This window comes from Dunckerocampus dactyliophorus, chromosome 10 (assembly GCF_027744805.1).
Source record: "Dunckerocampus dactyliophorus isolate RoL2022-P2 chromosome 10, RoL_Ddac_1.1, whole genome shotgun sequence".
Taxonomy (NCBI): Eukaryota; Metazoa; Chordata; class Actinopteri; order Syngnathiformes; family Syngnathidae; genus Dunckerocampus; species Dunckerocampus dactyliophorus.
This window is the reverse complement of record NC_072828.1, coordinates 10,250,705-10,276,856: the sequence shown is the minus strand read 5'-3', so window position 1 is coordinate 10,276,856 and position 26,152 is coordinate 10,250,705. Positions and strand designations below refer to the sequence as shown.

General features: G+C 43.7%; 4 protein-coding genes and 1 long non-coding RNA gene across 7 annotated transcripts in view; 2 read left to right on the top strand and 3 right to left on the bottom strand.

Moving 5' to 3' along the window:
• The window catches only part of mettl13 (methyltransferase 13, eEF1A lysine and N-terminal methyltransferase), a 23,236-nt gene extending 15,238 nt beyond the window's left edge, over positions 1-7,998 (bottom strand). The window contains exon 1 of the mRNA XM_054790875.1: positions 7,835-7,998. The gene's annotated coding sequence lies outside the window, so the exon portion shown is untranslated. The remainder of the gene's footprint in view (positions 1-7,834) is intronic.
• On the bottom strand, positions 722-2,154 carry rangrf (RAN guanine nucleotide release factor). Its single transcript, XM_054790888.1, has one exon. It carries the CDS (start codon positions 2,002-2,004, stop codon positions 1,435-1,437), a length of 570 nt encoding a protein of 189 aa, XP_054646863.1. The 5' UTR covers positions 2,005-2,154; the 3' UTR covers positions 722-1,434.
• vamp4 (vesicle-associated membrane protein 4) lies at positions 2,885-13,137 on the top strand. 3 transcript variants are annotated; one of them, XM_054790890.1, is made up of 9 exons: positions 2,885-3,056; positions 3,724-3,841; positions 4,123-4,224; positions 7,291-7,337; positions 7,519-7,569; positions 7,891-7,991; positions 10,950-11,029; positions 11,109-11,160; positions 12,217-13,137. In XM_054790890.1, the coding sequence occupies exons 2-9, from the start codon at positions 3,839-3,841 to the stop codon at positions 12,240-12,242; spliced, it is 462 nt and encodes a 153-aa protein (XP_054646865.1). In that variant the 5' UTR covers positions 2,885-3,056; positions 3,724-3,838; the 3' UTR covers positions 12,243-13,137. The 3 variants fall into 3 exon arrangements, with proteins under 3 accessions (XP_054646865.1, XP_054646864.1, XP_054646866.1); XM_054790889.1 differs by having other exon boundaries at positions 3,721-3,841; XM_054790891.1 differs by lacking the exon at positions 3,724-3,841.
• On the bottom strand, positions 12,665-26,152 carry LOC129189309 (uncharacterized). The gene is made up of 5 exons (XR_008572782.1): positions 26,063-26,152; positions 22,550-22,751; positions 17,981-18,075; positions 17,468-17,904; positions 12,665-14,256 (listed from the first exon to the last, which is right to left on the bottom strand). It is a non-coding gene; the product is annotated as an uncharacterized LOC129189309 (long non-coding RNA).
• myoc (myocilin) lies at positions 17,319-25,768 on the top strand. Its single transcript, XM_054790876.1, has 5 exons — positions 17,319-17,910; positions 22,530-22,595; positions 22,683-22,766; positions 23,755-23,966; positions 24,446-25,768. The coding sequence occupies exons 1-5, from the start codon at positions 17,475-17,477 to the stop codon at positions 25,025-25,027; spliced, it is 1,380 nt and encodes a 459-aa protein (XP_054646851.1). The 5' UTR covers positions 17,319-17,474; the 3' UTR covers positions 25,028-25,768.

Sequence of the window (26,152 nt, the reverse complement as noted above, 5' to 3'; positions counted from 1 at the left end):
ATATTTTGATGTGGCTTCCTGGAGACAAGATAAATACTTGTGGTTGTAAGACATACCTGACTCACTCCTGCTGCTTAAAGCTCAAGATGCTCGTATGTCACATATTAGGAATAACAGGAAGGGGGAAAAAAGGGTGCTTTGTGCTGCATACCAAACCACTGACTGCGGGGTTGTATTTCAAAGCAACTATTAATGAGGCTCAAATAACTCCAGTATATATATATATATATATATATATATATATATTTTTTTTTTTTAACAAAGATGACTTTTTAGGGTTCAAGCTAGTGATTGATGGGAAGTGTTGACCTCAAACACATTCCAGCTGGTATTATTGAACTTTAAAACCCAAGTGAAGTCTCTGTGGACATCCACAGCTCCGTGACCGTGCCCTGCATTTTATCGGCCGCCAACTCTGGCGCTGCTTTTCAAATGATTGCATGAACACTGTGGAGACACGCATGTGTGCTCTGTGCAGAACATGCATAATCTTAAGAGTTGTTTGAAACAAGAATCGAATAAGGTTCTATACACATCTGCATACACTCAAGCTGTGTCATTAAGGCTCATGCACTATTCAATAAATTAACAAAAGCGGGAAAACAATTGTGCACATTTATGCCTTACCCATTCTCCACATCTCCAAAATGTATTATGGAAATCAAATAAAGTAGTTTTTTTGGATATTCCTGTCCACTAAGTAGCCAACAACAGTGATTTTTTTTTAAATGTCCTATCTTGCAATGTAAACAATCTTACATTTGCATGCTTGCACCTTTATTCAGATCTGCATCAAAATGTCATGATTTCTTAACATAAACATTCGCCACACCTTCAAAAGCTTTCAGGGAAATTACATTGATCGTTTTTTGCATTGTTACGTCTCCTAACTCGGAAAACACAATAAAAACAAACTTGAAACATGTCTTATCTTGCAATATAAACAGTCCTACATCTGCATCCAAATGTGATGATTCCTTTATTTGCCAATTCCCCACACTGCCAAAAACTCTCACAGAAATGATTTACATAGTTCTTTCACTACTTAGGAAATGGCGATGAAAACAAACGTCAAAAATTTCCTATCCTGCAATGTAAACAAAAGTTGGGGGAAAAAAACCCTGCAGCTGGATGCACCTTTATCCAGATCTGCATCAAAATGTTATGATTCTGCACACCCCGGAAAGGTTTTATGGAAAAGAGTGAAGTCGGGGTTTTTTTGCATACTTGTGTCCGCTAACTAGCAAACGTCAATTAAAACAACTTTGTGCAAGTAAAAATGTGACAAAGCTGGAACAATTGTCTAACGTATCAGTCACATAAATCCTGGGACACTTATGTTGAGAGACCATGCATTTTATTTTAGTTAATAAAGTGAATTTGAGCCTTTTTGTTGCATGATGGAGGATTCGAAGTCGGTGTCACCTGCAAGTTCTAACCGAACAGTTCCGGGTTGTGCAGAGTCAAGGACCGCAGCAGATGCTGAAAGTCGTCCACAGTCCACGGTTCTCCACCAGAGCCACCAGCCACTGCACTGCTGCTTTCGGGGCTAATCCTCTGCGGGTCGTTGAACGTCACCAGAACTTCTGTGTCGAACTGTGGAAGACGGAACACACCCAGGTGGATCCTCACCCTATTCCTCGCCTCTTCGTTGTACTTGGAAACACACTGGGTCCCAGTGAGCAACCACGCGGAGGTGCACACCGACAGGGAGAGCTCGGATTTGGGTAACGGGACCACACTGGTCACCTCCTGTGCCTCAGGCTGTGAGGCGGCATTGCTGCACGCGATGTCCTCAAAGTGATACCGGGCTGCCTCCTCGTCCCCTACATGGGCTTGGTACTCCAGCAGCTCCACAATCAGGCTCTGGTCGGTGTGAGCGTGGGCGAACACCTCCTGATTGTCCGGGATCTCTCGGAGCTTGCTGACGTCCGCGGCGCTTTGAGGGATAACAGCCGAGAACGCGCCTCCGAAAAGCGGGTGAGTCTCATTGACAGACTGCATGTCAAGACACCACCAGATTTATTTCATAAAACAATGCTCAAAAGGATGAAAATGTCCTAAAAGTAAGTTTGAACTATGCCGCCATTACTACACGAAAAAGTTGCTTAGGTTTTTCCGGGTAGGCTTTCTTCTTCTTCGTAACGTAGTCTCTTAACGGGTGCACTGCTACCACCACAGGTGAGGCGAAGAGAGGCCACTCGAAACCTCAGTATAAGGGTGGGCGGTATTGGGCAAATGTTGCGATAGCGATGTTTTACTTGATTTTTTGTCAAGCGCACGGAATGATTTTGTGATTGGTTGATCGTGATTATAAACACAATAAAATACAGTACAAATATATGAGCCAAACAAAAAATTGTAACAATGTATTCATGAACAATTTAGCGATACATAAATAAAACAATATAGAACATGTAACAATATCAACAGAAAAGACAATTATTCCCTTTTATTACATACATTTATTTGAGCAACATAAAGTCAATAGTGCAAAAATAATTAAACAAAAGCAAAAACTACTATTTGAACGAGCTCTTAATCAAATAATTTCATTTAGTTTTAAACAATATATAAAAATATAATAATAAAAATATAAATCAACAACACAACAAAAAATTACAAATATTTGTGAAAATAAATATGCAGTGGAAGAGAACCGATCCGCCATACTAATGGGTACTTGGGTACCCATACTGGGTTGATCTGTCCATAACTTTTCATTCTGTTAAAATTAGTTTCACTGTGTAGAAGCATGTTTTTAATGTGTTTCGTTGTGTTGTTTTATACATCTAAAGCAACTCGGATGGGAAAATATAACGTAATAAGAATATAATAACATAACATCTGCCTCCTTCCAGCTTTTTCTCTGCGTTCACTTCCTGGTCAGGTGACCAGACGCCCGCTAGCAAGCTAGCTGTGATAAAGCAGCAGACTGTCCGTAACATCCACAAACATGATCCTGTTATTGACGCCTCACCCTCCGGATAGTGTTTGGTGAATCCTCGCAGCTTCCTCAAACAATCACCACTAAGCTCTTACGTTGACACCAAAGCGTGAGTAGGCCTTCGTAGAGGTTGGGTTCTGTTGCTGTGCGAGGGGAATACAGGCTCTGTAGCTGGCAGCTACGTTAGCATCCTTAGCTTAGTGGGTGAGGTGGCTACGACACCGCAAAGGAGCACTGACACAGCCTCATTAGCGATGTGTACGTTCGTATTGGCCGGAGGGGTGTTTTTGTAAAATCTTGTGAAATATTATTGCTTATTTATAATTTAAAGAACTAGCTATGTGGTAGGGATGTTGCCATTTCACATACTGCAGTGGTTTTCGTCTTTCGTCTTCTCTTTACATTTCTTGCATTCAAATAGTTTATGTTCAGTCATTGCACCTTCACGTGTCAATGGAGGGCCGAGACACTTCAGGTTTCTCTCCAACCAGTTTCTTCAGCAGGTGTTTTAATTGATGAGCGCCTTCCCTCAAATTGAAGGAGGTGTTGATCATTAAAATCACCCGCGTTAGTGACCGGCTGGAAAGAAGACATAAGTGTCTCGGCACTGCATGGGGCGAGTTTGACAGCCCTGACCTATTTGTTGACAGTCCCTGCAATGATGTTGCATTCTGCTGTGCGTGTTCTGTTACTACTAAAGCCTAAATGCTTTCCTCATGTAGATCTTTCCCTCCCTCTCTCCCTCTCTGTCTTTCTGTCTCTTCACACTTTAGCAGCTTCTCTTCTCTTCGTTTTCTGGAAAGTTCCTCTCACTAAAAGGCCAGTTTCCAGTTGCCGTGCCAGAATTGGACGCGGGGAGAAAGCCACAGTTTCAAAACTGAACTGGATTCAATGGTATATGTTTTAGAGTCAGCCGGGGTAGGATTGGTTACTTTGAGATCAAACAGCATAAACAGGCTTGTTTTTATGTACGTCATGAAAGCAAGTTTGTCCCAAATGTACACGTTAAAGTCTTCTAAGATGGCACACTATTCAAAGAGAGGGCAGTAGAAACCAATTTCTGACAGGAAATAATAGAAGTAGTCTGTACCAGGGTCAAACTGCTGCCTTCACAAACCTTTTCTATCTACCCAGGCATGTTTTTCTTAGTAATCAACCTTTCTGTGCTCCTGCAGAGGGAGCCCGAACGGGAGGAGCAGCTCAACGCCGACATGCCCCCCAAGTTTAAAAGACACCTCAACGACGACGAGGTCACGGGATCCATTCGCAGTGAGAGGGTGAGAAAGAGCGTGGCCTGCCGACAACGATGATGATGTGTGTGTGAAAGTTTTTTCATGGACGCGCTCACCAGACTAAAGATCACAATATATATTTAGAAATAAGTCATTATCAAGACGACACGGAAGGCTGCGGATCACACAGTTTGCTCGTTATGTTAGCTTGAAATAACCGCTTCAAAATGATGTTGACGCTAATAATACGAACTGCTTCTCTGTTGTTGCCATGGTGACCCAGCATCGCCTTGATGCACCTGTCTCAACACCTTTCTTGTTGTGTTAGCACAAACATCTATGCTAACTTGTAGAGTTGTGTGCAGTGCTGATAAAACAGTGCAAAAAAAAAAAAACTGCAGGGGGAGCCTTGGAGGGTAGGGAAAAAAAGGAACTATTCCTTACTGCTGCTGTAAAACACTGTTTGTGTAGGAAGGATTTGTTTGTAAGCAACTTCCTGTTTACAGATTTTGTTGCGTCACACAATTTCTCTTTTGTGATGGGTAGGTTTTGCTGTAAGGTGCTGACATCATCATTTATCATAGGCAAAGCTGACTGTATTTGAATGAAATATACCACGCTGATGGCAAGTTTTAATCTGAAATCAATGAACCCTTTATGTGGGTCATTCATTTATTTGTGGAGGCTCACCACTCATACATTTCAACTGCCATAGATACATTTGGCACTACTTTTGTTTTGTAAAGGAAAACTGCACTTTATTTGGCATTTTACCGATCAGCCACAATTCACAGAGACATAAGCACACAACTTTCTCTTTTCTGTGTGTTCTAAAGATATAAAAACAGCTAAGAAGAGACAGCCAAGAATGCATGCAATGGGACGCACCTCTTCCGCCTATAAAGCATTCTGAGAAAACTCAAAAAAATGCCAACAACGCTCAATTTACTTAATGTGACGTGCATATTAGCAAAGCTACAGCAACATTGTTATTATTGTTGTTATTAACATTGTTACGTCGAAGAAGTACGTAACTGGCGTAGTGACACCTCACCACACCACACTGGCTAGCTACTAGCTGGCTAGCGACAAGCTTCACCACACACTCGCCCGCAGCGCATCAGTGCCGCACTCAATTCCTCAGACCACTCCTGAAAGGTAATGCTACATATTGGAGCTGCAATATGTAATCAATTTCCATCCATCCATCCATTTCCTCATTACGGTCGTGGGGGTATGCTGGAGCCTATCCCAGCTGACTTCGACCGACAGGTGGGGTACACCCTGGACTGGTCGCCAGCCAATCGCAGGGCACATATAGACAAACAACCATTAACACTCACATTCATTTGGAAATAACCTAACATGCATGTTTTTGAGAATGGCAGAGAACATGCAAACTCCACACAGAGATGCCCAACGGAGAATCGAACCCAGGTCTTCCTGATCTCCTGACTGTGACTGTGTGGCCAACGTGCTAACCACTACACCACCGTGCGGCCCGTGTTTTTGTTTTTGAGTCTGGAAAAGTTAATGCTTGGTTTCTATGTTGCTATATGAAATCAATGCACCCAGGAAGGAAGCTTAAAATGACCAAAATACTGTAAGTATTACATGTTATCATGTATGTTCCTGTTACTACATGGTTAGAACGTGTAAATAAAACCATAAGACTTTGTTGTTGGAGGTTTTTTAATAGCTTTTTAGACGGGATGGGTGTGTCTCATTACGTGCGTTAATTACCTGCCTCTTTTTCTAATCTGTTTTCATGTCTTTAAAACGCACAGAAAAGATAAAAATATGTGTTCATGTCTCGTGTGAGGATTGTGGATTTTGTGCAAAACTCCAAAAAAGTGCAGTTTTCCTTTTAAGATTTGGCACTACCTGTTGGCTTTCATCCACAAACACATTATAATGGAACTGTCTGTGTCGCTTGTTGTTCCAACTCCATACAGAGGATGGCATCGTAATGTTGCTTCTTAACAGGCTTAATGTGCACCTGGTCAGCCACAGAATGAGAAGATGTAGCAGGAGGGAATTTAGAATTCAAAAAACGACACCTCTGGTCCAATAGGACATTTTTGGAGACTCTTGGCATGAAATCACATAGAATATAGTGAGATATTAGATGTACAATGATGTGTACATTATCTTTAAAATCAGCACACACTTACAAGAAACCCAGCAAACACCATACTTTTTTTTTTATTCGTCTGTGCATGTTGTAAGGCTCATGCGCACACATCTACCACTGCAAAAAATGAAATCAAAGCCCCTCCGTCAAAAACGTGATGTTCTGTTGTTAAATAAGATGTAAAAACATGAGATAATGTTGTCTTGCATCAAATGTCCTCCACCATCCTGCACGTGATGGTGTATATGCCAAACGGAGGTAGCTCACATCATCCCACTCCCTTTTCTGGGTTGTGTTACTACCCGCAGTGTGCTGTGGATACTCCATCAGCCTTTTGTTTGACACGAGTCTCTGTAGTTCCAACAGCGCCTGGAGGAAGTGTCTGCTAAACTCCACATAATCTCATGGAACATCCCGTAATAATGCATGCGCCATGTTTAGATAAACCCACGATGGAGAGGCCATTTTCTTCTCTCCCAGCAACAATGAGTTTGTGCCCTCTCGTCCAATCAGAAAGCCAGCCACGTTGGGAAAATTCTCCTCTTGTTGTGAGAAATTGAATGCACCTGTCCGTGCTAATTCACCATGAATAGCGTGTGGTGTCTGGTGGCGCCCCTTCTTTTAGACTGCTGCTCTTGATATACACACACTTGTTCCGTTCACTTGTTGGAATGGATTCGGTGCTCTTTTGATGTAAGCTGAGGTGTAGACAGCAAGTCATCGAAGTAAATCCACTTAAATTCACTAGTCACAACGTGAAGGTACACCTCCAATACGAAAGCTGTGGACAGCGTGCCTTTCACAAGGACAATAACGCTCACTTTTTATGGGCTATTATTTAAGTAGTATGTTTATGGTGTATGCATTTATGACAGATTCCATACCTAAACTGCATATTTAACTTTGACCTAGGCTAAAATAACAAAGATTAGTGCTTATTTTAATGAACAGAGAGCATTGTACCTTTGTCCTAACAGAGGAACCTATTGGAAGAAGACTCTGATGAAGAGGAAGACTTTTTCCTGTGAGTTTATGAACATGTTCAAATGTCCATTGTTGCATTTCCATGGCTTAAAAAGTGCTACAATTTCAGATAAATAGCTCGAAATTGTAACCATTCATTTCATACCAAGTAACTGCCTGATGATTTATGTATTTTTATATTTTTTAATAAAACACTGTCTTGTTTGCTACCTGTTCACCAGGCGGGGACCGACAGGACCCAGATTTGGACCCCAGAATGACAAACTCAAACAGTGAGTCCAAAAGACATTCCTTACTCAGTGCCAGAGGTCAAACATTGTGTTTCCAGCTCACAAGTTTTTGGTGCCTGTGTATGTGTTACATAACTAAGCGTGTTGTGTTTACTGGAGGCTGCAGGTTGTTAGCGCATTGTGTAAGAGGGGCCCGTTCGCATGCATGTTATTGTGTAACCCTGTCCCCCTCCTCTTTGCTGCCTACCTCTCACCCCTAACACAGAGGATTTATGTGGGGACCACCCCAGTGTTCATTCTTACTTACGTCAGTTGTTGTCAATGTGCTCCTTAGCCATTGTTGCTAACTCATGTGGTCCTTAGGGTGCAGTCACAGGTGGACGAGGTGATCGACGTGATGCAGGAGAATATCTCCAAGGTGATAGAGAGGGGCGAGCGTCTTGACGACCTGCAGGACAAGTCAGGTGAGTTACACTGGACAGGGCTCCAGACTGCAAATAAAGGGTCGCATTTTGCGACTAAAGTATGACATATCGCGAGTAAAATTTTCATCCAATCACGCAGCGACCAGATAAAAGTACGGCCCTTAACAAGGGACACACTTTGTGCCTTATTACCGTAAGAATGAAAAATGGTTTGGAAAATGTGGAGTCGATTGACGACAGCTTGTCACAGTCTAAGACTATCGATGCCAGCATGCGTGATCGCTCATGTTTGAATCCCATTCGATCGACATTTCTACCATCTTTGTTTACACATTTTACCTGGATCTCACTTTCTTCTGCCTCTCTGGCAACAGCTAGCTAGCTAGAGTTATTTGTCTAGCCAGTAGTCCACAGACTCCAAATGTGGCTTTTTTCTTCTTTTTTACCATGGTGACATTTTGTCTTTAAAACAAATAAGCAATGCCGTTTTTTTGGAGCTCATTTTTGTCCCACAGGGAAGCTACAAGTGGCTGTCATGTTCATGCAGTATGTGCTTTTTTAAGAGTCACTTAAAGGGATCGTTTGGATTTTTTTTTTACATGAAGTGGTATGACATCCCCATCATAGTACATCAACAGTGACTTTACCCCCCCCCCCCCCCCCCCATGCCTACTCGATAAAATCAGACCCTACAAATCGCTCAGCATTATATTTGTCTCCCGTCGTATCCCTGCGCACTGTCGCCTCTCCATTCTTGTGTATGTGATGAAGACACTCACATCTTCTTCTGCAACAGTGCGCCGCGGCCATCTTGTTTACGAGTGTGTTCCACAGCGGAAGAACATGCGAGCGTCTTCATCACATACACACGAACGGAGAGGCAACAGTGCGCAGGGATATGACGGGAGACAACTATAACACCGAGCGATTTTTGAGGTCTGATGCAAATGTATTACTATTTTGAACGCATATTGTTTTAAGAAGCCAAACCTTTTACTTAAATGACCCAGCAACTAAGTGGAACTACGTTCCTCATCACGGAAATCCAACCAGAACTGGACTCGCGGTACCAGTTTGGGGGGGGGGGGGGTAAGTCACTGTTGGTGTAGTACACTGCTGATGGGGATGTCATACAACTTAAAAAAAAAATCTGAACTATCCCTTTAGTAGCTCATCAAAAAGATTTGCTTTGCTTCAACTCTTGCTATTTTTATAACTCTTCAGTTCCGACATGATGCCTGTATTTGATGACAAATGAGCACAAAATATCATAAAGACAATGAGCACACTGTTTGAGTGGAGGTGTGCTATGTAAATAAAATACAATTGAAATGTTGCCAGTCACATAAAACAAACATAGCTGACCTTTCTTTTCTTTTTGTCAAGTAGCTTTAATAGTGCCGGAAGTTGGATGGATACACCTGCACACTCAATTTATAATCTTTTATACTGCCCTGTTAAAGCAGGACAGATTTTTATGCAAAGGACATTTAAATCATTATTTTATTCTGTTAATTGTGTTTTTAACAAAAAATCTTATTGAACAATTAATTTCCCATGTATTATTACTCTAAAACAGGCATCAAATTACTCGATTAAAGGCAAAATATATATATACTGCTCAAAAAAATTAAAGGAACACTTGGAAAACACATCAGATCTAAACTGGGGGGAAAATGATCTTGAATATCTTTACTGATAATAAGTGGGTGATGTATTAGTAACAAAATGATGCCACATAATTTGATAGAAATGAAAATGATCACCCTATAGAGGGGGGAAATCAAAGACACCCCAAAAATGAAAGTGAAAAAATGATGCAGCACACTGGTCCATTTTGCCAAAATGTCATTGTAGCAACTCAAAATGATTCTCAGTAGTTTGTGTGGCCCCCACGTGCTTGTACGCATGCCTGACAGCATCGGGGCATGCTCCTAATGAGACTACGGATGGTGTCCTGGGGGATCTCCTCCCAGATCTGGACCAGGGCATCACCACGGTACCTGGACGCATGGAGGAGATTCCAGGAGACAGGTAGTTACTCCAGGAGAGCTGGACAGGGCCATAGAAGGCCCTTCAACCCTCAGCAAGATCGGTATCAGTCAGAATGATACAATTTTGATCACATGACATTTTCATATGATTCGAATACCAGATTGATAGTTGAATCACACATCGACTATTCTAAGACACCTCTATTAAAATGTCTATTGTATATCGTTTATATCGCTCATTCCTACTATGTATGTGCAAAAATAATATGAGCATCTCACAAGGTCACTCAATAACACACATGCACACGCTCATTACAGTCTTTGATCACCTCAATGATAAAGACATTTGACAGTTGCCAGTCTTTGGCGTCCACACAGCAGCCAAGCCAGACAACAATGCGCATCTGGAACACATTGCCGTGCGTTGATCAGTGTGTCCCCCTTGGGCGCACAGTGCAGGTGCACAGTGTATGACCCTTGCAGTTTGACTCCAAGCGCCTCTTCCTGCTTTTGTGTGGTTACATTCCTCGGAGTTAACAAGCGTCTTCACAGGAGCCTCGTCGCCTCTCTGTAGTGGCGGCGGGCTAGTGGTCACATGCACGTGGAGGCAGCAGACGCATGACAAAGACTCCCAGGAGAGCTCCAGCCTTGGACAAGGAGACTTGTTTGCATGCCAACAAGCTGTAACCGTCCTGTTAGCATGCGTAAACGGCATGTTAACAACAAGATGTATCCAGGCAACGGTGAGCATGAGGACATGACGGAGCGTTGAGTAGTAGGCAGGAAATGTGTTTTTGTTCTGTTGTGTATAAATTGGCAACGTGTGTGAGCACTCTTTCATGTGTTCTGGAACTTTTACGTAACTCTGCATCAGGCGGTCTGAGTCACCTCCTAGCAAACATGATACCCCACTTGTCCACACTTTAAAAAAAAAAAAAAAAAAACCTTGCCTGCTCCTAAAATGTTTTTTCTCCTCACATGTCCTCATGTGCCTTTTTTCCAGAAAGCCTATCAGACAACGCATCGGCTTTCAGCAGTCGAGCCAAACAGCTGCACAGGAGGATGTGGTGGAGGGACATGAAGGTACGTTGTCATCCACTTTTGTGTATCATGGTCATTGGTGTTGAGCATCATGAGGGATTGTTTGGCTTGTCTTCTTCAGATGAAGATGATCATCGCTCTGGTAGTGTTGGGTCTTCTGCTCATTATCATCAGTGAGTATCCCACATACACCCGTTTGACTCCCTAAAAGATGGGTTGATGCGCATTGGTCCTCAGCTTTGCTTTCCCGACTACCCAGTGAAATTGTTGTCTCCAACAATACATCTGTAGATGTGGGACTGCTTGCCCCAAATGGAGGAGTTTAAGTACCTCGTGGTCTTGTTCACGAGTGAGGGAAGGATGGAATGCGAGATTGACAGGCGAATTGGTGCAGCGTCAGTGGAGTGATGCGGACTCTGCATCGGTCCCTTGTGGCGAAGAGGGAGCTGAGCCGAAGGGCAAAACTCTCAATTTACTGACAATTTATCGTTCCTACCCTCTCACATATGGCCCTAAGCTGTGACCAAAAGGACAAGATTGCAGGTACAAGTGGCCAAAATGAGTTTTCTCCGTAGGGTGGCTGGGCTCTCCGTTAGAGATAAGTCATCCGGGAGAAACTCAGAGTAGAACCGCTGAGGAGCCAGTTGAGGTGGCTTGGGCATCTGGTCAGGATGCCTCCCGGACGCCTCCCCATGGAGGTGTTCAGGGCACATCCGACCGGTGGGAGGCCTCGGGGAAGACCCAGGACACGTTGGAAAGACCGTCTCTCAACTGGCCAGGGAACACCTCTGGATCCGCCAGGATGAGCTGGACGAAGTGGCTGGGGAGCAGAAAGTCTGGGCTTCCCTGCTTAGGCTGCTGCTCCCGCGACTCAACCTCGGCTAAGCGATAGATGTATGGATGGGCCTTACTTTCATAGCATAAAGACACAATAGCAGCCGCACTCTGTCCCTCCACAGTGTTATTCTAAACCCGCACATAAAAAAAATTATTGTTTAAAAAATCCGTACATTGATGTGGACACAGCCTAAGCTTGCCACAAAATGACATTTCTTATGGGATAGTTAACTATGCAACCAGAAATGGAACTTGGGTTTTTTTTTGTTTTTTTTTTAATTTGAGGCATATTTTTCCCAGAAATTTGGTTGAAGCCCGCATTGTACCACTTTTGGCGTGTTGGGGCTATTTTAAAATGTCTTCTAATCTATTTTTGTCTCTTTCTTGTCCAGTTCCAGTGATTCTACGGTATCGCTAGTCTCTTGAGGAGGAGGATGACGGACGATACTTTTCCTCTTCATCTGTGGGCTCTCTGTGCATGGTCCTCCACTCCAGCTCGGATCGTGCCAACCAGCCAGTCTCCACCCCACATTGCAATAGAATAATGATTACTTTTCATAGCAGCACAACACAATGTGCTAGCTAACAACAAAGAAGAGGAAGGTCACACAAAAGTGAGCTGTCGCTTTCCACCCTCATCAGACTCCAGTGTGTGCACCTTTTAGGTACGCTACTACTGCCTAGCAGGAGAGTACCGACAATAGAAAAAAAAATGTAGTTAAAGCTTGAATCCTTATCTGCGACAGCCATCTTGTGCTATTTTCAACAAGCCTGCACATGCACCTCAGACGTCTGCCCATGATTCCACCACGTGCATGCTCACTCTTTCTCAAGGGGATGCAGGGTGAGCACGTGCATGTTCCGCTGCACAAAAGCGATGCAGCGTCTGAGATGCATCTTCTCCCTCTGATACCAAACGTCCGCCATCGTCCTCCATAGCTGGTTATCAGGGCCGCATCAAAACCAAAACCTCCAGGTTATGAATGTTTCTGGGCCGGCTTGGTCACCCCTTGTCCCACTTGCTGCAGACGGTTGAGTTTGGTCCAGTACTGCTTCTAGTTTTGTCTCTTATTTCTGCTGTGATGTATGAAAGGTGAGGGGCACGTCACCTTCTCACCTTTGCATTCCACAGGTCATACTGCGAGGAATTTTCCATTTCAAGCTGTGAATAACTCCACATTGTCATGTTATTGTTCTTAATTTATTTGAACCTGTAAATATTGATTCTGTAAGACGACACAATACTTTGGCATTCCAACCCTTACTTTTTTTTGTCTCCCCCCTTTTCCTGAAATAAAGTGCTTTTAAAGGTCCGTTCACCGGTTTGATCTGGTTTGAGTGAGTCGCCAGGCTCAGGCTTGTGGAGGCCTTCCAAGCCGTAAAAGATGGAGGGACAGGTTGGAGGAACGTGTGTGTGTGTGTGTTGTGGGGGTGGGGGGGTATGGTAGGAAAGTTGACAGGAGATGAAAAGACGAAGAAAAATAAGTCTGTGCCTGAGCTGTCTTTTAAATCCCCTCATTAGGTTAGCATTTTATTAGCATCAACTTCTCCCTAAAAGTCACAGCGTGTCGGACCTCGTTCTTCTCACAGACCCTCGCCATCGTGACTCTGCCCTTTGCGAGGGTAACTGTTAAACACATCTACCTCATCACAGGCCTGTTAATATGAAAAGCCTTTGATTGTTCAAGTGGAGGCGGTGACCGTCAGTCCATGTGCAAGAGAGCGGGAAAATAAAAACATCATTCTATAAATGTCTGCATGAGGGGACATTTTCATCCCTCCCACATTGGCAGCACAGGATGTTTTGGTGCTCTGTTTGACGGCTCAGACCAATGACTTCAGATTCCGGGCATAGCGGCGGTTACGTGAGTCACATGAAAGGGAATCAAACTCACAAGAAGATGAAGGAGAGGACAACGATGCCAAGCTCTATTAGTCAGCCACTGCTGGGAGGATGATCTGGGCGGGTCAGTAGCTGGAAGTTAAGACAACAAGTCTCCAACGAAAGACACTTTAAACCCTTTGGATTGGGTTTATCAAAACAACCATGGTTTTAACGCTTAATCCTGCGCTCCCTTTTAACCACTTCGTTTCTGCTTGGTTCACCTCACCAGCCTGAGAACGCATCAGAAGTTCGCCTACAGTCTTGGCCAAAAGTTTTGAGAATGACAAGAAATATTAATTTCCACAAAATCTGCTGCCTCAGTTTGTATTATAATTTGCACGTATCCCAGAACATTGTGAAGAGTGATAAGATGAATGGTAATGAACTGCAAAGTAACTCTTGGTTATGAAAATGAACTTAATCCCCAAAACACAATTTCCACTGCATTTCAGACCTGCCACAAAAGGACCAGTTGACATCGTGTTAGTGATTCTCTAGTTAACAAAGTTCTTGAAATGATTGTTCTTCCTCTGTTAACCATGGTTACCTGCAAGGAAACAAGTGCAGTAATCATTGCTTTGCACAAAAAGGGCTTCATAGGGGAGGATATTGTTGTTGTCAAACAATCAGGTAATCAAGCACTTCCAGTGAGTTTCAATTTTTGTGAAGAAGGCATCAGAGCATCCAGTGAGGTGAAGACTTTTGGAAGATGGCCTGGTGTCAAGAAGGGTAGCAAAACATCAAAAAACATCATGAATAGACTGGTATTTTGCAAAATGTACAGGGATTGCGCTCCTGAAGACTGGGGTAAAGTCATTTGTCTCTGATGAATCCGCTTTCCGATTGTCTGGGGCATCCAGAAAAAAGCTTGTCCAGAGAAGAAAAGGTGAGTGCTACCATCAGTCCTGTCTCATGCCAACAGTAAAGCCACCTGAAATCAATCTTCTGTAGGGTTGCTTCTCAGCTAAGAGAGTGGGCTCACTCACAATTTTGCCAAAATAACGCAGCTTATGTCGACATCCCATATATGTCGACCAACTCATAAGTCCCAATCCACTGTGTTATTATTAAAAAGTGCCCACTTAAGTCAACATACATGGTCGACCTCTTTTGTCGAAATAAAGAGGTCATTTTTACAAAAAAATGGTTCAGTTTGTGTTGATGTGTTGTATTATTGAGATCCTACGGAATGGAAAGCGTGTTACAAATAAAATCTATTATTGTTATCGTTATTGCTAAGCAGCGTAAAATGATGACAGCAACATAACTGCTGTCTTGGGAGACAGCATTAAGAAGTGCACAGAGTAACTTCATGTTCAGTGCAAAGTAAGCTTGAAAATAAAAGCATGCCAGTATTAACCTGGATTTTACCACAACTGATAAAATGCCTATTTTTTTTTAAATTTTTTTTAGCTTGTTAGCCACCAGGAGAAGGATTGGCGCATGTCCTGCAACTATTCTTATAGTAGGGAAGACATACAACAATAACATATTAGACAAGAGCATAAAATATATGAAAGCAGAAGAATCAAATCAAAATAACCCCCCCCAAAAAACCATTATCATCGCCAATCCTCCTTATCCATCCATCCATCCATCCATTTTCTATACCGCTTCTCATCATTAGGGTCGCGGGGGTATGCTGGAGCCTATCCCAGCTGACTTAGAGCGACAGGCGGGGTACACCCTGGACTGGCCAGCCAATCACAGGGACAATACCTATGGACAATTTAGCCTAACGTTAACCTAACATGCATGTTTTTGGAATGTGGGAGGAAACCAGAGTACCCGGAATACCCCACGCACGCACGGGGAGAACATGCAAACTCCACACAGAAATGCCCAAGGGAATCGAACCCAGGTCTTCCCGATCTCCAGACTGTTACTGTGTTGGCCAACATGCTAACCACAGTGCAGCCCTGCCAATCCTCCTTATGTCTCCAGCAAAGTAAATAGTTAGTTTTGGTGTTGGTTATTTTGACATCAGTCAACCAGCCAGTCCGAGCAGCTTCAACATAAACGGGTTCCACCGTAATCACAAATGAACGACCGACTTTCTTACATATTTCACCTGTAGGTGGCTGCTGTCCCAATATTTTGTGTGTATTGGTCCTGAAGTCACAAGGCAACCAACAACAAAGAGGAGTCAGGAAGATGAGGAGGGTCGTCCTGCACTTTGCCACCCCCGTGGTGTATCTATCTGGGATCCAATCTTTCATCGTGCAACCCGGCTGAAAATAAACGGGATCACAGTGGCTATCGCATGACGCTAAAAAGTCAGTGGCGCTTCAGCTTGAGAAGAGATGAAGAGCGGCAAATCCAAGCTGGCAAGCAGGCTGACAGGGCCTCACTGAGAGGGGGCAACGGCTCCTGGCAGCCCCCTCATGTTGTATTAAGCAGATTTATTGACGAGGGAGTCTGCGCACGCACAAAATGGACACAAGAGTTTGGAGAAAAAAGCCCTACTTAGCTCAAACATATATCATGGCAAACATGCCATATTTGGTAACTTCATGGAAAACAGAAGTCTTTTCCCTTGTTTTAGCTGAGAAAGAAAAATTAAAAAATACTTAATAATAACTAATGTTAACTAATTATATACAACAATAAATACATTTGTAACAATAAATACATGGTCATGGTAATTAAAAAAATATCACGCAAGTAAAAAAAATGTATTTAAATCATTTTTGAGGGAATGTATATTTATATATCTAAGAATTTTAATGAGTACCCTTTCGGGCAGGAGTGTCCAAACTCCACATTGATGCGTTTTGTGCATTAAAGAAGCTAAAACGAATGTATGTCAATATATGCTATACTATCTCAACAAAACATCCACATGTCAACTTTGTGTTATAGATTAAATCAGTATAATATCTCATAAAATAACTCAACAATAATTAATTCCTGTGATGTTATTTTTTTTGTGAGGGCCAATAAAAACATGAGCTGCGAGCTGACAATGGCCCCTGGCCTGCACTTCAGACACCCCTGCTTTAGGGACACAGGCGAGATTCTGACATAAAAGATAAATAATCATGGTGTCACGTGGCCTCAAACAGCATCCAATTATATTGTTGTTTTTGATGCAGCCACTAGAGGGCATTGTTGTATGAGCTCAGGGCGTGATTGTTCGATGTAGTTACTGTATTTAGTTTATCAGTATTGGTGAGAATTGCCATCCCTAATACTTTTGCGCATATAGTGACCAAGGGGGCTCGGTTCGCGCTGTGACCACCGTAAGGTGTCATCATTTGACTCGCGGTAACCCACAACCCTTCAAAATGACACCCCTGGAGGCTGATGAAAGGGGACACTGGCCCCCTGCCTCACGGCCCCCCTTCGGAAGGTAACTGTATCTCAACTTTCTTGTCAGCGACAAACCTCATCTAAATTCCCTAGAAGGTATGGGAATGAGGATATGAAATAAAAAAACACAAAAATAAAAAGGTTTGTTTGGTTTTTGGAGGGATTAAAAATAGGACATGCTGAAAAAGCCAAGCATCCCCTCCTCCTCCTCCCTATCCATCTTTCTCCACTCCCTCCCTCCTTTACACCTCTTCCACTCGTTCCCTCCTTTCTAGCAGACCTGTATAAATATCAGTGAGGGCTTTGAGGAGAAGTCAGTGTAAGCGACTTGCACACAGGGAAGACAACCTCAGCCAAAGACAACATACCTGCATTTGGGATTTAAAAGCACCTGCAGGGGGGGCGAATTTTGCCTGAGAGTTCCCAAAAGAAGCGGACTTCCTTACCTCCATCATGTTCCTCCTGCTCTGCCTTGTGGGGCTTCTGGCCCAAGGGGACGCTCAGGACCGCGCTGCCCTCTGGAGGGGGAACGACCGTAGCGGGCGATGCCACTACACCTTCACCGTGGCCAGCCCCGCTGAGGCCAGCTGCCCGCAGACTGGAAGCCCAGAGGTGGAGGGCCTCAAGGCCAGACTCTCCCTGCTGGAGGCGCTGGTGTCCAGGCTCACTGGCGCCACCACCCAGGCTGGAGGCCGGAGCCAGTCCGAACTTCAGGAGACGCTGACCCGCACGGTGGGCGAGAGGAACCTGCTGCAGGGGGAGAAGGAACGCCTGGAGAGGGAGCTGGGCGGGCTTCAGCACCGCATGGAGGAGACGTTGAGGGAGATGGAGAGACTGCGGAACAGACCCTGCCCACCTCAGAGCCCCATGGTGCCGCCCAGGGCTGGAGGTAAGAAACACAACACCACGGTCACTCTTGTGGTACTTTACTGTATCAGGCGGGAACCTTTTGTGGTTACCTAAGCAGGAGTTCGAAACAGATGCCAGGTCAGTTTTTTGGTCAGCAACTGTCACTTCAAGCTTTTTATGGAACAGCAAGCATGCACACATTTTACTGGCAAAGGGTAACAAAAGAAAACCACTGTTGTCATTAGTTTTCATTTATATACAACCACACATGCTTTAATATTCTATTTCTTAAGAAAAATCATACTGATAAATGAAAATTATTATCATACCGACGTGTTAGAATTTCAAAATAATAATAATAATAAAAGGTACAAAATTGTGAGATTTCTGAAAGGTATGGTTCTCCTAAACCTAAAAAAAAAAGGACATAATAAAAATAATGCACATCATACCACAAATAATAATAGTTATTATTACTTTTTTTTCCTCTGGTGGTCCATGTTGACCACCCACTTAAGTTACCAAATATGGTTCCGTGTTTGATAAAAAGGGTGAAAGCATTATGACGCAATAAAAAAATGCAGTGATGCGATGCACACATGCAGCGCACTCCTCTGATGATGCATTTGCTGACAAACTCCGTGATCAATGGGAGGTTTTGGGGGAGAAGTGGTGACACGTGTCATCTATGTATGGAACATGCACAGCGCACAACTGCAGCCGCAGCATGATAAACTTGTATTTCCTGCTAGCACTCAGCGGAGAGAGACAAGCGTTTTAAGGTTGATGTTTGCTAAATACAAGGCAGAAGAGTCTTCATCATTACACTGATTGTTCTGTCATGCTTGTTTTTTATTTTTATTATTTATTATTACACTGATTATTATATAAAAATATGACACGGAATGCAGGAAGTGAATAATATGTACTGTACAAGATGTGGAATGGATGGGGGTAGGATTAAATAAGCTTTGCTTGGTCCTGTTCCTTTTGAACGGTGAAAGGATGATTCATGAGATGTATTCCATTGTAACCTTCATGCATGTTCAAATAAAACTAAACCAAACCAAACCAAGGTGGACGTTTGGATCGGAACACACACACACAAAGGTCCGGTTACTTACTATTTATGAGTCTTTATGACAGGCGGGCTTCCCTTTGCATGGCGAGCAGGGTGCGAAGTGTTCGGGTTAGGAAGTGGCGGGTGGGTGGGGGGTGGCGGTGGGGGGCATTGAAATGCGACCTGGAAGTAAAGGTTCTAAGAGCAGGTCTTAACTCGAGGCTTTTAATGACGCCGGATGTGTAGGGTGCATACATGCTCCACACGTAGGGAAGATATCTCATAGCCAAGAATGTTAAGTAAGCTGCATGACTGTATTTGTTGAGGCCAAACGTCCATCTACACCCCCATCTACACCCCCTGCCCCCATACTAGTCTGCTTAGCACCCCCAAAAGGCCCTTTTTTGCATTGGCCTGCAGACATAAATCCTTCCTCATGTTTACACCTGCAGGCTGAACCACATGTAAAATACATCACACCACTTTCAACAAACACACAATTCTCTACACATATTCCACAATTGCATGAACTCAGTCGCTACCTATTACATCGTCCATCGCTACATCGCGGTTCGCGCATCGCGCGCTCACTCTGGTGATTTTTCAAAAATGAATGAATTAGTAAATTATATATTTTTTTAGGCCCAATATTGCTCTTGCATATTTGATCGTGATGAAATGTTTCGTGGTTGAATGTGGCCTATTATTATTTAATTATATTCATATTATATTATATTTATTCTAAAAATGCATTTTCAAGCAAATTTTACTTATTCTTGACCTGAATTAAGCATTTCCAAGCATGAAAATGTCTAGATGAACTAACTAAATGAGCTGAAATACAAATACAAGGCAGAAGAAGCATTCTAATTGTGAATGTAGTATTTTAAATTGGCCACTGGGTGTCAGTAATTGTTCGGTGAGACAGACACTAGACGTGATTTACAGAACAGACATTTTTGCAGGCTTAAATTAGCTGCAGGCACAATAATAACAACATAATAATAACAGGCTACTGTTGGGTCCATAATCCTGGACAAGCTAAACCTCAACTCTGATCCTCCGACATCACTTCCTGTCATCCACACATCTGTCCACCGGGCACTAAGGTCCCTGAGGGAACACATTTACTGTGACACTGCTCGAGCAAGAGTTTTATTTACGTCTTAAATGGCTTATTTACTCTTATTTTGTCTACTATATTGGCTTTTTGGCTTCACGAGTGTAAAGCCATTTAAAGCCGCCATTACAATACGTTGGTGAGACAATAGCCATCGCAGGAAGTGCGCTGTCCAGAAAAAAACAAGTGTGAGTCTTCTTATTTATGTCTAATGTGTCTTATTTTCTCTGATTATATCTTCTATATTTGGTCATACAAATGTAAAGATACTACTGGGGTGTTATTTCATGTCTAGGGGGCTCTAATAATGTTAAAACCTGTATTTCAGGAACAACGTAAACAGGTTTTCTATGTCATAATTACGAAAATATTCAATTTATTAATAATCCGTTGGGTGTAGAGTTGCTGACTACTTCGTGGAAATTCACTTATTGCGGTCAGGTCTGGAACCAATTCACCGCGATAAATGAGGGACAACTGTACACCGATCATAGTGATTTGACTTTCTGTTGAAGTCTCGTCTTCCTGCTCTGTCATTGGCTGGCTTTTCAACGATGGCTGATGCATCATGTGTCGTCATTTAGGTTACGCTCGTCTATAAAGTCAATGGCCAGTCTGTTTTGTTCGTCAATCATTAGATCCAACACAGTCTATGGCTGTTTCTCATGTCACACACTTCCACACTCAACATTCTGAGTGCATGAGTGCGTTCCAATACTGTACAGTAAAATGCAGTGTACTGTCAGTTCCCGAATGTTGCACTCAACACGCCCCGCTGTATGTGCAGCGATGGAACCCCAGCACCCTCAATCATCTTAGCTATGTAATGGTTGTAATTAGCAATTAAAAAGGAGAGAAGAAGACGAGGAAGCGGATAAACATTGTGATCGTCATTTCCGGTAAGTGCACGACATTCATTGATTTGGGACAGCCCTACAATTTCAAAATTTGCACCGTCAGAATGAACTACGCAGTTTTCATAGTATACTTGTATGTACAGACAGAAGTATTCCATTTGAGACACAGTCTTGCTCTCCCTTCATGAGTGACTGACTAGTAGCCCACCTTGAAGTCAGTAGGAAATCAGAATCCCCCACTTAATGTTGTTAGTGGTCAGGCGACACGTCAATCATCACATGCGGCACAGTGAGCGTTCGTAACATCTGTCATACTTCGTGTAGTCATTGGTCAGTTTTTACACAGAGTAAAGTGACTGGTGTGAACTTCATAGAGTCATTGATCAGTCTACAGCACAGTGACTGATCATAATGTCTCCCAATTTATGCCATTATCGCCTATGCCATATCAGTCACAGCATAGTGATTGGTCTGCATTTCATACAGTCATTGGTCAGTCGACTTGTCAACCATTACACACGCCCACTTTATGTAGTCATTGTTCAGTCTACACTGGGAAAGCCTAATATGGTCTGTCAGGACGTCAAAATCAGTCTCCTGTCTAAACCTCAAAGGGCTGATGGAGGATCTAGAGGAGGGTTTCAGGTCCACTGAGAACATCTGTTGATTGTAAACAAAGACGGGGCACATGTGGAGCATGTGCACATTGGGGAATAGAATATGGCTATTTACCCGCAATGATGATTAAGCTACGTCCATTAATCCCTGGGCTTGCCTCCTGTTTTTCATACTTTCTTTTGCCCCCATGTGATTTTTTTCCACGTCCCTTCATCATTTCTTGTTTGCGTGACTCCATCATCCCTGACCTCCACATGCAAACCATTAAAAAAAGGCTTTCTGCATCATTAAACCTCACTGTGCGCACCACACAGCCACTGCACGTGCACAACGTCAGCGTGCAACGTGCGTTTTACTTACTTACTTTTGTGTGGAGGCGCATACACAACTTCACAGAGGGTGGCGTGAAGGTGCAATGACGGAGCGGGCCAACCAAGTGGACAGCGTGGGGGTGCCACAGGGGTGTCATGAGTGTGTCATGTCATCTTCCGACTGGCTGTCTCCACAGCAGCTGGGAATGTGCTCAGCGGGTGTCCCTTTTCTGCTGTCAAATTCCCTGCTGTCATTGCTGTCACACTCCCTCACCAAATACACTTTTATTCATGGGTGGACTTGGTCCGCTAACTCCCACGTACGAATACATCAAATATAAACTACATTGACTGTCACACTATGCTACACTATCAAAAATGTCCAGACAATAACAATGTAAGTGTATGTCAGGGGTGTCTAAACTGTGGCCTGTGGCCATTTGCGACTCGCAGCTCATTTTTTTAAACTGAAAATGAGACAAAAACTTTTAAAAACTACAGCTAAAATTTGGGAGAGAAGTGAAAAAGAAAAAAAAAAAAGGCTGAAAGTAATGAGAAAAAGTTGCAATATTGATTATTATTATGCTTGGCATCTTAGCATATTGGATTGGTTTTAACTTGTTCACAACGTTACAAATATCAAAACGGTTAATTATTTAGAACACTTGGATCAACTTCTTTGTGTGTCTTCAGGGTCGAGCCCCGTGTCTCACCTGATGGCGCGTCCCAACAGGCAAGGTGACAGTAGCAGTCTGAGAGGTGAGTCCGCTGCCGTAGCATCACGCCTTCACATTCAACTCAACACAACAACAAACGTGTGGACTGGTGGATGTGCTTCCGTGACAGACTCGGCATGGCAGCAGGGACACGCCGGCTTCCAGGAGCTCAAGGCCGAGGTGACCGAGGTCCCCGCTCCTGAGGAGTACACAGGTTTGGAAACTAGACTCTTATCTGTGAAATGAACTACGCAACATACAGTAAGCACTGTTCAGTTGAAGCTGTAAGTCAACTTCCTTACTTGGACGAGTGGGTGGAGTTAGAGAGGGGCCAGTTAAAAATGCAGAAAGAGGTATTAGGGAGTAGCCTGTTAACAAACAAACATTGAATTGGTTGGTTGAGTCTACCTGTCAATCACTATGCACAGCATACACACATTTACACACCTACCCATGACTAACATTACCAACCGATCAATCATTACAGTAGACAAAGAACAGTAATTGGTCAAAATGCAGCTCGATCACTGCGCAGTCATTGGTCAGTCTACAGTGATTTGCCGGACGGTTTCGCTCACTTCAATCAGTCATTGGTCAGTCTGTATGTCAATTATTACATGCAACAGCAAAGACTAACCTCCGCACTGATTTACGTGCGAATGGCGGCTCATGGCGTTGTTAACAACTGGGAGTCAACTTCCCTGTTCAAAGGAAAGGAAAGGAACCAATTATAATTGACCAAAACAAAAAACACACATACACACAAGGTAAAGATGATGATGATGACGTCTGGGTGTCAAGTCAACCCTTCCTTTGCTTCCACCCGTCTGACCCGCAAACATGACACTGGCCAACATGACACCCCCCCACACACACACACCAGTAACAAAAACACCCCCATGGTGACAGTCTCAAAGCAAATACTGCTATTTATACTGCAGCATTTGGGGAGAGAATACCAGCCTCGTGCGCCATGGCAACAGGATGTCTCACTCTGATGACTTTGACGACATGAAAGTTCCCACCTAACTCCCAAATCCTACACCTGAGAGCAAGGGTGTGTTTTCAGGAGGCGAGAAACCGCCTTCAAGTCTTATCGTATTCCCGCCAGTCAGTTTTGAGTACAGGGTGTTCTTGGTCAATCTCGGTCACAAACTCAACATGAACTCTTTCACACAAGTCACTTTCTCCCTCTTCTTCAGGTTGTGGCGTGCTGGTGTCAGTGGCTGAGCCTGTCACTCACAGGAAAGCTGACAGCATCGCGGGAAAATACGGTGTCTGGATGCAGGACTCTGAGGCCGTGGCCCCGTACGGGCCCAACATGGCGTGGCGCATCGACACCATCGGCTCTGACGTCAGGCAGATGTTTGGATACGAGGACATGGAGCAGCTCTCTAAGGGCTTCCCCACCAAGGTGGGTGTCACAGTACCGCAAAGTACCATATTTCCTCAAATAAACAGTTGTGCCTCAATTGGTCGCGGGTGCGTTGCCTTGGTCCTGCAATAATTACCACTTTCCAACTAGCTATACCATTTAGTCCGGTACGCTACTTTAGGCTGTGTAGCTGATGGCAGATTAGCATAGCACAAAGGACAATAGGATAGCGTGGAACTGGACAACAAAGAGGAAAAACACAAGCGTAAAATAAAAGCATACATACTGTATGTGTGCAGGTGAGTTTTTTGCTTTAATTAATCGGGTTGCAGATCTTATTTGAGCAGGTTTGGTCCGGTTGCATTACTAATGGGTCAAATACGCAAAAGCAATATTAGGCCTCCAAGGCCTCCTCTCAAATAGATGCCTTGCTTCCAATAAACACTATTATAAATCAATATTTGAGGAAATAAGGTGTTCTTCCAAGAAAAAGTGGATCTGACTTTGGTGCTGGACAGGTTCTGCTGCTGCCGGAGCCGCTGGAGAGCACGGGCGCCACACTGTACCGAGGCTCCCTGTACTACCAGAGGCGCCGCAGCCGCACACTCATCCGCTTCGACTTGGCGTCCGAGAGTGTGGCGGCCCGCCGTGACCTCCCCCACGCCGGCTTTCACGGTCAGTTCCCCTACTCGTGGGGGGGCTACACCGACATCGACCTGGCCGTGGATGAGCAGGGCCTGTGGGCCGTCTACTCCACCAGCAAGGCTAAGGGCGCTATCGTGCTGTCACAGCTGGACCCCCACAGCCTGGAGGTGAAGAAGAGCTGGGAGACCAACATCAGGAAGAACTCGGTGGCCAACGCCTTCGTCATCTGTGGGCGGCTGTACACGGTGGGCAGCTACACAGCGCCCAACACCACCGTCAACTACATGTATGACACCGAGACGAACCAGGGCAAAGCGGTGGCCATCCCCTTCAGGAACAAGTACCGCTACAACAGCATGATCGACTATAACCCGGCCCAGAAGAAGCTGTTTGCCTGGGACAACTTCCACATAGTCTCTTACGACCTGCAGCTGGGACGCCCCATGGCTGTCTGAGGCCCGCCATCCACCAACCCTCTCCCAGAGAAGTGACTTTGGCTCACCTGGTCTCGCTTCAAAGACTCAGAGCTTTATTTAGGGTGCACGGTGGCTGAAAGCCAACAGTATCCATGTGTAAGAGCAGCAACCATCAGGGGGCGATGTAGACCCTCCAACTTGCTGAAGAGGAATTATTTTTGTACCGCCTTTGAGTTAGATGTTTGTTTTTGTTGTTTATTTGTGACGATATAGGCAATGTCCACATGGCAATGGGTATTTCTTGGAAAGAAAACGTTTCAATGTATTTTTCACAAGGGCAATGAAGTTCTTCCAAAAATCCTCTTTTATTCTTTACCTTGAATAATGTCCCAGCGTGCTCTTTTGACTCTTTGCTCGTTTTTGTATTTAAGTGTGATGTTCTTCACCATCAGCCCACATGACCTATGGTCCCTGTTTCCCTCCATTTGCCTTTGTGCCTTTTCCGGAAATGACTTTCTTCTGCCTTCACATACGTTAAAATGGCCTCACGATTTGGAGGTTATGGCGCAAACTGTTGCTTTGTTGCTATTGCCTGTAGTACATAGGCAATAATTGCGTGTACTTCTGGACGTATCAGTTCATGTGCTCTCTCACTTGCCAATTTGAACTGACCATTGTGTATGTACAAATATACCATGTACCATGTGTGAACTAGGTGACATTATCACATAATATATAAACCAAAATATAGAAAACACTCCACAGCAGGGGTTTTTTTTTGCTCTCTTCCTTTCCTTTCATACCATCATATTGCATGGATTTCTAAATTGCAGTCAACTAATGTACATTGTTCTTAAAACAAATACGTGTTAAATTACACAGTGAGTCTTAAGGATAACTCAGTCTTAATTGTACTACAACAGCTTGGACCCTTTTGTCCCTACAAAAAATCTCGTAGCTAAGCTAGTCAACGCAAGCAAGCTTGCGGTTTTGACAAACAATTTAGCAAACAAATACAAGTATAAAACACTTTTCAGAGCAACATTCTCAACCACGTATATATCATTAAATTACCTTCAAAATTACATTCAAAGCAGCTCCGATGCATTCATGTCAACGTAGGAGAGAGGAAGGTAGATAGTTGGCGCCTTGTACTGACATGAC